General features: G+C 46.1%; 1 protein-coding gene across 9 annotated transcripts in view; it reads right to left on the bottom strand.

Annotated features, from left to right (window-relative positions):
* SLC4A7 (solute carrier family 4 member 7) overlaps window positions 1–12,821 on the bottom strand; it is a 203,775-nt gene extending 190,954 nt beyond the window's left edge. For 2 of the 9 annotated variants that reach the window (XM_075921993.2, XM_075921992.2), the window contains exon 1: window positions 12,518–12,821. In XM_075921993.2, the coding sequence (XP_075778108.1) occupies window positions 12,518–12,679 (162 nt within the window). In that variant the 5' untranslated portion in view covers window positions 12,680–12,821. Of the gene's footprint in view, window positions 1–12,306; window positions 12,326–12,517 lie in introns of those variants that run through there. The other 7 variants (XM_075921991.2, XM_075921997.2, XM_075921990.2 and 4 more) reach the window with 6 other exon arrangements.
* Between the last annotated feature and the right edge of the window lie 39 nt (window positions 12,822–12,860).

The raw sequence follows: 12,860 nt of genomic DNA, 5'->3' as shown, positions 1-12,860 counted from the left end.
GACCCAGACTTTCTAGATTCTGCCAAGTTAGGCAGAGGTAATATAAGGAGTATGGTTAGGTTTAAAATATACCAGATAAATAAAGCAGCTCTTTCTATAAGAAATATTCACTTACAAATAAACACATTTTTTCATCTAAATCCTTGGATGGACAGTAACTCAAAGCAAAAAATGGATCAGCACATTGACAGCTGCAGACTCAGTTATTAAAGGTCCTATGCACACCAAAGCTCCAAGTCAAGCACTAGTTATGTGATTCATATGTTCACGCTACCAACCCACGTAGATCAGCAACTTTGCCTATCTGTAGTGCTTTTATAAACCAACAGATTAGTAGGAGCTTCATATGGATCAGGATGTTTAGACTTCATATTGCTATCTCAAAACATTAGCTTGAGTCCTATCTTATTTTGTAGAAGCTGATTAAAAAGTATTTCCACACTTATACAATAGGATGCACTAGCAGCTCTTTAAAAAAATACTTGTGCAACTATACACTATTTAAATAACCACCTTTCATATCCCTAATCAGGGTAGCCAATGGGGCTGGAGCAGCTGCAGCCCAGCCAGAGTAGCCCGTTTGCAGCAGCGCCCCCCCACACCCATCCCTCTTTAATCATCAGTTAAAAATGTTTAACCGGTTAACCAATTAAACAGGATTTTACACCCCTAAGCCTGATAAACATCAAATAAAGCTATATATTTAGGCTGTACCAGTCACTTGTTTTGCATAGATACTAGGTATTTTGCAACAATAGATAACTATGTTGAAACTAAGCTAGAATTTGGTAACAGTTAAATAGCCCCCCCCCAAAAAAAAAGCTACAACACACACACACACACATACCACCTTCGTTAACACAGAGGTAAGCCTCCCAGCCTGGGTAGGCAGATTCATGATAGATGGGCTCAAGCTAGAACACTATAAGAAGTTGAATGGTTATCACAGCTCTGCAGGAGACTCAGGCTAGCCAACAAAGCTCAAGTCCAAGAGGCCTTGAGCATGGGTGGCTAGCCCAACTCTCCACCAGAGAAACATCATCCACACTACTACTTTTAGTATGGTAGCTTGAGCTCTTTCAGTATTAATCTAACCAACCAGGCTGGGAGGCACACTCCCAGCTGCTGTGTAGACATACTATAGAATGAATCAAGCCTTATGTCATGAAATACCTTTTAGGGAGAAAATGACACTATATAATTAACACCTAACTAATAAAAATTATCAAGTAACAAGCCAAGACATTGTAGGTAGCCCATGAGGTAATATGGGACAAATTCTACAGGAGGGTAAGTAAATTACAGTAAATCAAGTCCAGAAGAGATCAAAGAATCTTTATTCTGACAAAATGAACAAGTCAATCACAACGTGTTAATTAGGGGGAATTTGAAAGCATTGACATATTTCTCAAGAAGCAGCAGGGAGTTTTTTTTTTTAAATCCAGGTCTCCCATTTGGGTTGCCATCACCACAACCCAATTTAAATAAACCAAAATAAAAGCCACAAGTATATTCTTAGCATTTTGTTTCAAATAAGTGTTAGTTATCCAGTATGCATGGTAAGAAATCACTGTTTTGAAAATTATTCTGAAACCAAATTGAAATACATGGCAGTACATCAACAGTTTTGGAGGAGCCATTGTGAAACTATTTTATCACAATGATACTGTACTTCTTTACTATGAACTGATTTCATTAGTATTTCCATTTATACACACATAGGAAACACTGCAAAGACAAACCAAGGTATAGAATAGATTTAGGGCTTCTAAACCAAGATTTTAAACCCATGAACATCAGATTAAGCACCCCAATAGATAAATACCAGTTTCAATTACATTGTAACACCAGAAATTAATTGTATCAAGGGGCTTGTCTATGTGGAGCAGGGATGTGATTTCTAAAGCACACTAATCTACTGCATATGAATTGGTCTATGCAAACCCACCGGTGCACAATGAAGGCTCACTACTGCACAAAGTACTACTGTTTGAAACAGCAAAGTGCGCTAAAGCAGTGTTTCTCAACCAGTGATGAGTACCCTTAGGGGTACTCAAGAGAAGTCTGGGGTATGTCAACACAACTGAAATTAGGAGAAAACTGAATTTTTGTTTTACAGCGCTTTATTATTTTTGCACTTTTTACACCCAAAAATTCCATTGCCCGCCCAGTTACAATTAAGTTGTTTAAACAAATGTGTTGCAATGGTAGCAAAACATTTGGGGTGTCTGAAAACTGCAGGTACTAAGGTTCGTTTTTTTAAAAAAAAGGGGGGGTAACTTTATAAAAAAAGGTTGAAAAACACTGCACTAAAGCAGTAGCCCTCAGTGTGGGATGAGCATGTGCCCCTGTAGAGGAGTGTGGAGGAATGTTTGGGGGGACAAGCAGAAGGGCTGTTGCCAACCCCCACAGGAGGGAGCTCCATGCTTTCAGCCCCACTCCACCTACAGATCAGCTCTGCTTCTAACCCCATTCAGCCCCCAGTCCTGCTCCACCCCTAAGGTAGCATTCCCTGTAAACTGTGCACTTGTGTGGCTGCTCAGAAGAAATTCAAGCATCACCCAGCTGATTAGCAGAGTGCCCACAGAAAGACTGCATTTTTATTGGTGGTGCACATTTGCAATGTCTTAGCACACACAAAAGTTTATTTTGCACAGGGATGGAAAAGATTAGAGGGAACACTGCCCCCAACCAGCCATTCCCTCACTTCCACTCCACATTGACCCCTGACCATCTCCAATCACAGCAACAGCTCCATTCTGCACCATGCTCTGGCCCCAACCCACCTCTGACCTCATTTCTTCTCTGCCCCAGACAAGCTCTGCCTCTAGCCCCAGCTCCACCACTGAGGAAGCGTTGGCCGTGCAGTAATAGAGGAACAGGGATGGATTTCACTGGGGAGGGGATCCACAGTGAATGGAAAAGGTAGATCTTCCTAGCCCCAAGAAATGTTAAAAAGATTACTTATGACTAAACAGTACTGTACTGTAACATACATTACTCACTACAGTATATACACGAAAGAGAAGGATCCCAAAACCCGATTTTTTGACCTCTGCATAGAACTCAAACCACCAAAACCAAATCCCTTCCCACCCAAAAAAAATAAACCCCCAAAACCCCAACATTTAAATATCTGTTTCAGTAACTAATATAGCTCAAAAGTATGTATAAGAGCAATTGATACACAATACATACAAAGTTGCCAGAACTGTTTCAAAGTAAGATAACTCAGCTGAAAGCTTGAGTTTGATATTAGGTTTATTGGGATATGAGATTGAAGTCACTTTCCAAGAACAATTGACACTAACAAAAGTTACTTTCTAAAATAGACTAATGAAGATGATTGGGGAAACAGAACAAACATGGAAAGGAAGTATATCTGATTAGTTAAAACAATGAAATTAAGTAAGCCATTTCTTGCAAAGGACCAACATTAGGTAACATTTTGTCATCTATATATTGTATGTCAACTACCACCATTTTTCATTGTTACTTGATGACCTCCAAGCCCTTAAAATCTTTGTCACAGGCTTCAAGACTTGTAATCATAGTGATTTTCTCAAAAATATGTAAAGAAAACTAAAAAGAAGTCTTAAAAAGTATCAGTCTCTATTAAAGAGGTGACTGTCAGTGAAATAATCTATGAGCTGGTCCTAGCAACAGGATCCAACAGTGGAAAAGGACTCACTTACCATCCATGTCACCAACCATTCACTCATTACAGTAGATCTGCACACATGTACTCCAATAAAAGTCAGGTGAGATAAGACTTCAATATTTAAAATCAAGCAAACCAGCCAGAGACTCTTCAAACTCATTCAGTCCCACAAGAAGAACACTTTCAACCTCACCATCTTCCAACAGCAGGAGATGGGATGGGAACAGATTCTACAAAAACAAAAATAAGCTCAATAACTCTTACATGGAGCAGAAGAGGAAGAATGCCATTGGCCTGTACTCTTCCTCCCCTCCACCCCCCTCCCACACACACACACTCACTCACTCTACAGCTTAAAAAGCCAAAGTCCTTAGAACACACAAGGGCATCCCCATTCCCCAACAATGCAGAAAGTAGTCAAACTCCCCCATAATGAAACCACACTACTGGTTAAGACATCACCTAAATAACTGCAAGCATTTTTAAGTAGAAAGTTACAGAGTTCATTTCCCCAACATTTGACTAAACATCAAAGCACATGAAACTTAAAAATGAATGGACTGCCTTGACCATGGGCCAGAGCAGAGTCAGCCCATGATCAAAAGTTACTGATATAGAAAAAACTCACCCCAACACAAAAAATGAAGCAGTGAATAGGTGCTAAGAAGAGCTTTTGTCTATTTAGATCAGCAAGATGCCCCTCAACTGATAGAAGTCCATGCAGATGAACTTGGGTCTCAAGTTTATTTAGCCACAGAAGGAATGTTTATTGGTAACTGCTGCCAAAAAAATGGGAAAATCCACACATCTGTGGTCAGTGATATCTGTTTGACTACCCAGAGAATCTAATAGTGTCTTCAACAAGGAGAGATTTGCTATTCCAGTACACAAAAGTATATAAGAAAGCTTGTACATAAAAATTAGGATACTGACTGGAACTCAAAGGCGAATTTTGCACTCTTAGGAGTATTCTTCTCAAGCACCTTAGGATAGGGATTTGGGATGTTAAATTTCGATTGACTAATTGAATAGTGGATGAAGTTTGCATCGACTATTCGATTAGTCAATAAAGACATCTCTGTCTTTCAAGTGTAGAAACAGCCCCAGGGGTATAGCTACACTTCAAAGGCGAAAGCACTGTGGGGAGCATGGTGCCAGCGGGGCAGTCCCCCACAGATGCCATACTCTTTGCGGCATTTCAAAGTGGCAGCGCCACATGAAGCCCAGGGTCAGTGGGGGCTTTGAAACACCATGTGCAGCCTGGGGACTCCCCAGCTGCAAGTGGGGAAGGAGCAGGGGACGGACAACTAGTCGACTACTGTGTAGACTACATGATAAGCATTTGCTTATTGGATAGTCGACTACTCTACTAGTCTATCACATCCCTAGTAGGGAAGCAATAGGGTAGCTGATTAACTGATAAGAAAAAGCTTATTGGTTAATGCTATAGGCTAGATGAATTCCCTCCCCACCACCACCCCGCCAGTAAATTTTTTAGCAGGCTGGCTAGCAGCCCAACTCAGTTCTGGCTTGTGTCAAGTCTGGGAGCTCAATGCTCCTCCCCTACCCCCCCCCCTCCCGAAAGGGGCTGCTGCCTCCCTGCTCGGTATTAAGAGTCAGCAGCGTGAGGTGACAGGCAGCCAGTTCACAAAGGGAGATGGTTTTTAAAACTGGCTCCCCTCAGATCAGCTCCCATCTGACGCCCAGCGTGGTAGGAGGCTCCTCAGGGGTGGATCCAGAACGAACTGGCTGATAACCCCGCCCCCAAGGACTACAGAATAGTCAAGTAACCAACAAGAATTCATAAGGTTAATCGATTATTCAATTAACCAATATTTAACATCCCTACCTTAGAGAGCAATAGACAGCTCCTTTAGAAGGCAGTTACACTAAATAAAGGGGCAAGAATGCACAAAGAGTGTTCTCCCTCCTTTCACAAATTCTCTTTGACACTCTCACCTGCCACTCTGACCTCAAACTATCAGACCTTACTCCTATCTTGCTAAGAGATTCTTCAGTAACAGTACATCTTACAAAATCTAACATCCCTACTTGTATTTTTAGTAGTCACAAGTTTTAACGATTACTAAAATGGTATCTGGGGTGGGGCCAGCATCCAGTGTGTTCCCAGCTGCCAGCCCCACTTCCAGAGAGCCCTTACCACCTCACGCTGCTGCCTCTGATAGAGAAGCAGCAATGCAGATCAGCAGTCTACTTGCAGACAGTGACTGCTCCAACACCCCATGAATCAGCCTGTCTGTGGCGAGCCTGGGCCCACCGCAGACAGAGGCTGCTCAGCAGCAGCCACCCCTGCTGCCCCTAATACAGAAGCAGCAGCATGAGGAGAGGGGAGGTAGGCAGCTCCGCAGAGCCACTGCTTGGGGAGAGCCAATGAGGGGGGTGGGAGGGGAGGCAGCTTCATGGGAACCAACACACATGGGGAACCAGCTTAAAGGCCAGCTCCTCCCTACCCCCTCCCTTGCTGCCTCTGAGCCAATGAGGGAGGTGGGGTGGGGGGGCGCGTTGCAGGCAGTTGTTTGGATTAACCAATAAACCCAGGATTACTGGCTACTGTTTAAATGTCTATACGCTTATACACTAACATTCCTACTTACAAGGAGTAAAGAAGATTGTGCATCAATTCTGAGATCTAATTCACCATCTGCACCTTCGCACATTCAGTTTTCCAGCTCAATCTCACTCAGCAGCCTCGGGAGGGGGGAGGGGAATCTAGGCATACTAGAATGCTGAAGGTATACCTCTCCAAGAGAACATTCTTCAGCAGTACATTTGCTAGTAAACAAAGGACAAAGTGTCCACCTTATGATAAATCTTCGTGACCTGAACTTTTATATAGCCAACAGTTTCTTAACTAGCAGATTTCCTGTTTCTTTAAGATTCCCTATAGGAGAAAAGTATAACAAAAGGATGCCTACTTGACAGCTCAGACAAGTTTCTTTGGGAAACCACCTGTGTCAATTTAGACATGCTTCACTTTCTGCCATCACACAGAAAAACAAGGAAAACCTCACAACAGAAAAATGAATTACATTAGTAATTCTCAACCTTTTCCATACCATAACAGTATTTAATAATATTACTGTACAGCTTTATCATTTTGCACCCTGTGGAACAATTAGGTCAACTCAACGTCAGCTAAGCTGATGAAGAATTCTTCCACCAAACTTAGCTACCCTTTTCTCCCCACTCCTCAGAGAAATAGGTTAACTTTTTAATCAATGGAAAACCCCCCCTCATTGAGGCAGGAAGTGTCTATACTAGGAACGTTAAATTTAGATTAATTGGCTAATTGAATAGTCGATGCAATTTGTATCAATTAGTCAATAAGGACACCTAACTTTAAAGTGTAGCAACAGCTCCAGGTCCGTTAAAACACTTCAAAGGTGAAAACGCCTTTGGGGAGCACGGGGCCAGCGGGGGACTCAAGCAGTCATCCACTGGCCCGGTGCTCCCCGCGGCGTTTCAAAATGGCAGTGCTGCATAGAGCCCAGGGCTCCATGCAATGCTGCCCCCAGGCTCCATGCAATGCTGCCTCTTTGAAATCCCACATGGAGCACAGGGTCTGGCCCTGAGCTCAATGCAGCGTTGTCGCTTTGAAGCGCTCCCTCCTCTTCCCCGGGTGAAAGCAGGCTCTTTGCTGGCCAGGCCTCTCGCACGTATTGCCATCCAAGCAAAAGGTCAACTTGCCCTTGATGAAAAACCTTACACTATGTAACTTAAAGATCAGCGAAGAACAGGAACCAAAACCAGACCTGAAAAGTTCATGTAAAGTTTGTGCTGGTTGTGCTGACTGTGCCATGCCAGATAAGGCAGAAAAAGAAAAACAGGAAACCATCTCACCCCCTTACTCCTGTCACTTAACAGACAGGGTCTGCTAGCCTATCACAAAAAGGCGCACAAAAGCTCTCTCTATAAAACAGCTACCCCTCCTCTATCAAATTGAGGAATCCTGAATAAACATTGGAAGGCAGAATACGAGCCAGGTCTGAGGACTAATCACCCGAGGGCCACCTCCCGCTCACCGAATCAAATGAGTTCCTGTAGAGCGTAACGTATACCAAACATAACGTATACCAAATATGTTGTTATTGTTGTAGTTTGTGTGTCTGTTAAATGTAAGTATTGTTATCTGAAATTGTTTAGAGGTATTGTTAAGTAGTAGTGTTAAGAGTTTTAGATAACTGATTAGTCTTAAGTAAGACTGATGTAAATGTAACTGTTAATAATCCCTGGTCCCTTGTTAACAACTATTGGGATTTAGAGAAACCTCAAGGAATTTTCTTTACTGTATTGCATTTTGCTTATTAGTCATTCTAATAATTGACAAAATAATAATTTATACGTAGAAATCCTTTAATAAAAGTTTAAAAGATATTTAGTAATAGTCCGCCTATTTCCACGCCTCCCTGGAACTAGCCACATTTCCGAAACTTTTACTTTATTCCACACCCCCGACCTTTCCTGCCTCTTTCCAACACAGGTAGTGGCGCAGGGGCAGGGGACGACTAGTCATTCACCTACCTAGTCTATACTACAATGTTATAGTGGCACAGTTCTAACACTACAGCTGTACTACTGTAGTGCAGACATGGTCACAGATGAAACGGGGGGGGGGGGAAGAGAGGAAAGAAGAGTGCTTTTGGTGGTATAGCTTACATCATTTCATGGACTAAAATAATCTATATTAGCAAAAGTGTTTTTATACTGGCATTACAAAGTCTATACTATGATTTCGGCTAGTATACAATCATCATCCCAAGAAGAATCATATCCCTAACCAACCTTGCTATATCAGCAAAAGTTTCTAATTTACACCTGGCCTAAGAGCCACTTAGCTTGCCTGTGAACCAGCACTATACTATTCCCCTGCTCAAATCACTTATTCTACCACTGCTCCATGTTCTTGCCTTTACAGAAAGATATGATTTAGCTTTTGCCTCCTTTTTTGCTGGTCTTGTCATATACACTCTCCCAACCCTTTTTACTTTATTTAACCTACACCGGGGTGGAGAACCTCTGGCCCATAGGCTGCATCCGGTCCCCAGCTTATCCGGATTTGGCCTCCAAGACTTAGGGCCACCTCCAGCAATGGGCAGCATGCACTGGTGCACCCCTCCCCCCCGCTGCCTCACCACATGGCTGGAGCACACAAAATCTAGTAGGCTAGGCCCTCCCATCCTCTGATGTATGAGGGGAATGTGGAGAGTCTTTCTCCTTCTCAGTCAGTGGCAACGTCAGTGAGGGGTTTTTTTTCTTCACTTGTGTGTGGCCCACAATGATTTTTCTGTGGGTCAGCAGCCCCCAACCCTAAAAAGGTTTCCCACCCGACACCAACATCCTCTGCATACTCTTCTCTCCTGTACCCTCCACAACCCATATTTCTGAAACATCTTCTTTACCCTCTCTCACAGAAGGAAAAAAGATACCCATCAGGCAGTCACCTTACTCAGAAATCCTCAAGTCTACTATGGCAAGCTCTGTGCGCAGGAAGCCCTATCTGTTTCTGCTTTCTCTCCAGATAACATTCACAAGCCCCTCTCCTGGTTTTCTGTTTTTAATAATATCATAGCTCAATACATTTGCAACTTAAGTTTCTCAAGCCACATGGTTTAGGGCAGTGTTTCTCAACCCGTGGTACGAGTACTCTTAGGGCCATGGTCACCAACGCGACGCCTCAACCAGTCGATCATGAGGCAGTCGGGCAACCCCACCCTCCATTCTCCCCCCACACCCGAGAAGCCACACTACCTACCTCTAGTGTAGTGCCGGCTTCCCGTGGGGTGGACAGAAGTCCTGTCTGAAGCACGCGTCACTTCCGGGGGTTCTGGAAGTGTGCAGGCTGCTCCCCTCCCACAGCTCTGTTGTGTGCTAGGGAAGGGGGTGTTGGCCCTGGAGGAGGAGTGCGGAGGCTTCCCTGCGCCACCAGCGCCGGACGGGTGAGTTGAGCGCAGGGGTTTCCCTGCACCGCGGAAGTGGAGGTTGGCCCCGGGGTTTGGCCGTGCTGCAGGAGGGGAGGGAGTTTGCTGGGCCAGGCCGCGCCGCAGGAGGGGGGTTTGGCCCCGGGGCAGGTGCCTGCAGAGATTGGCCATACTGCAGGAGGGGGTTGGCCGTGCTGCTACACAGGAGGGTTGTTTGGCCCCGGGGCAGGTGCCCACGGGGGTTGGCCGCGTTGCAGGAGGAGAGGGATGGGCCGGGCCGCGCCATGGAAGGGAGGTTTGGCCCTGGGGCAGGCACCCACGGGGGTTTGGCCCTGCCGTGGGAGGGGGGGGTTGGCCCCGTGGCAGGCACACGTGGGGTTTTCCTGTGCCGCCGAGGGAGGGGCAGGCCAGGAGGAGGCATGTGCTGGCTTCCCACTGGGGAAGTGGGGGGAGAGAATCCTGGAGGAGGCAGATGCAGGGGACTCTGCTGCCACTGGCACCCCGCCCCCTGTCCCCACTCCCCAGACCCCATTCCCCAGCTACAGAATTCTGTCACCACTCCCCTAACCCCAGCTACAGAACTCTGTCCCTACTCCACAAACTGTCCCCACTCCCGTCCTCAGCTACAGAACTCTGTCCCCATTCCCATCCCCACTCCCCGAACTCTGTCCCCACTCCCCTGTCCCCAGCTACAGAGCTCTGTCCCCATCCCTTAACTCTGTCCCCACTGGCACCCTGTCCCCTGCTGCAGAACCCTGTCCCCTGCCCTCTCAGCACCTTGTTCCCTCTCCCCTGTCCCCAGCTGCAGAACTCTGTCCCCACAAAATGTATAATTATAAATGCTTCATTTTAGATTTAAATAGCATGAATAAAAAAGACAATTTATTTCATAACTATAAACACGTGATTCTAATTTTATATATCGCATAATTTAAAAATAAACTGTTTATCAGAGTGTGTAAGTAAGGGCTGGGGATAGCAAGTGATGGACAGGAGGAGAATAGAGAGGGCGGGGATTCAAGGAAGGGGCAGGGCGGTAGATCTTCGCCTGTTCTGAGATTTAAAAAGTGATCTTCGTTGTAAAAAGGTTGGAGATCACTGCCTTTGGGGTACTGGAGAAAAATCGAAGGGGTACGTCAAAACCTGAAATTTGGAGAAAACTGAATTTTTGTTTTAAGTTTTACAGCACTATTATTTTTGTACTTTTTACACTCAAATTTTATAAGCCGCCTGACTACGATTAATTTGTTTAAACAAACGTGTAGAAATGGTAGAAAAAAAATGTCGTGGGTCTGCAAACTGTAGGTACTTTTTTTTTTTAAAGGGGTACTTAAAAAAAAAGTTGAGAAACACTGGCTTAGGTCTAATCTGTGCCACTACAGAAATTGTCATGTACACCTTAATAAAAAGTATGTTTTTAACTCCTGTTGACTAACTTGTAGTGACTAATATGAAGTCAATGCCTACTGAAGGCAAAAATGGTTTGTAGTTTTAGTCAGTCTTGACCATATTACTAATTTTAAAAACTACAGAGTTTATTGCTCCAGAAGGCCATAGAAAAATTAGGCAAATTTCTTTACACTAAACTCTTAGGGAGAGAATATTATAACAATTCATTAAACTGAAACTAACCTAAAATATAAATGACAGGAATCTAGAGAAAAATACAACATTCATAGACTTCTAAATCACATCAAGTTATTGACACTGTTGTAATACCAGGAGAAATAGATAAGTATATTGACAGCAAGTTAGCACTTCACTGATTCCAATATTTGTTTTCACAGTGACTGTTACTTAAGTGGTAAGGACGATGACCTCAACTAGCTTGTGTAAAACCAAAATAAGATATACCAGTTTATTTCAGCTATCCGAATGTTACTTACACAGGTTGGAAACTACACATCCCTCCTCTTTTGATACTAAGAATGCATTGCTATGCAACCTGATTGGAGAAGGCATTAAAAGAGGACATCATAATAAGGAAAAAACTTGTTAATAAAACATTGACTTTGAGTCATCTAAAAGGAAGGGGGAGGGGGGAAGAGGAAATTACAACTATTGAGCCACATGTATTTTTCAGTAGCGCAGGAAGTAAGGGAACACATGTCTGCCTCACTTCACCACCAACCGTGAAAGGAAATGAACCAAATCAATGTAGTTTTAGCCTTTCCCTCATAGCCTCACAGATATTGCTGAGACATCGGACTGGGAATCATACCCACCACCACCTGACCCGAGCATACGGCTGCGTGACATGAGACCATGAGGAGAAGTAAAATAATCTTTAATTCCCGTCTCTGAACACTTCTCCAACCGCTCTCTCCTCCCCCCCAACCGCCCGCAACTCGGCAAAGGGGCGGCAGCGGCAGCAGCTTTCCACTTTCCCTCTCTCACATACAAGGGCATGAGCCTGACGCCGGCATTAGAGACCAGGCTGGAACAAAGGAGCCAGCTCGCCCCGCTCAACCGCAGCCTCCCCCGTCCCACGCCGCCGTTTGCACAAAGCCCGGGCGGGGGGGGGAGGGGGGAGCAGCCTGCCCACGCTCGGCGCACGGCGACGGGAAGAAAGGGGCCTAGAGCGCCCCCGCGCGCGTGCACACCCCAGGTGCGCCAGCAACGGCCGTGAGGGCACCTGGCGCGCGCGTGGCGCAGCCCCGGGGCGAGACACCTGTGCGCGAGGAGCCCTCACGCCGCCGCCGCTACCTGGGGGGAGCGAGTCTGCCGCCTCAGACACTCGGGTACCCGGTGGCGCCGCTTCCGTGTTCCTGCCGGGGTGGGGGGGGGCACATCCTCCCCGCCCGGCAGCCGTTGACAAAGGGCCGGGCCCGCGCCCCTTCCCAGCCGGCCGGCCGCTGCGCTCGCACAAAGCGGGCAGGGCTCGGCGAGTCCCAGCGCTCCCCCGGCGGCGCGTTACCGTGGTGAGTAGCGGTCTCATCTGCTCGCCGGCCCGCTCCTCCTCCATGGCGCCCCGGCGGCGAGGAGCGCAAGGACAGCCGAGGTTGCCGGTGGCTTTGCGCTGCGGGCGGCCGAGCGAGGCGAAGGAAGCGCCGCTGCCTAGCCCAGGACGAGGCTGCATTAACTCGCCACGCTCAGCGCCCCCTCACCCCCACCGGCGCCTCTCTCCAGCGGAGCCCCGCCCCCGAAGTCTGATAGGCAGCATCTCCAGCCAATCGGAGGGAAAGAGCAGATCCGCCCCGGTGCCGAAGCACGAGGAGGGAGCGCTGGCAGGCGGCAGGGGGCGCTGCGGGCGGGAAATC

Source organism: Pelodiscus sinensis, chromosome 2 (assembly GCF_052426305.1).
Source record: "Pelodiscus sinensis isolate ZL-2025 chromosome 2, ASM5242630v1, whole genome shotgun sequence".
Lineage (NCBI taxonomy): Eukaryota > Metazoa > Chordata > Testudines > Trionychidae > Pelodiscus > Pelodiscus sinensis.
Note: the sequence above shows the minus strand (reverse complement) of the source record. Positions and strands in the feature narration are given on the sequence as shown.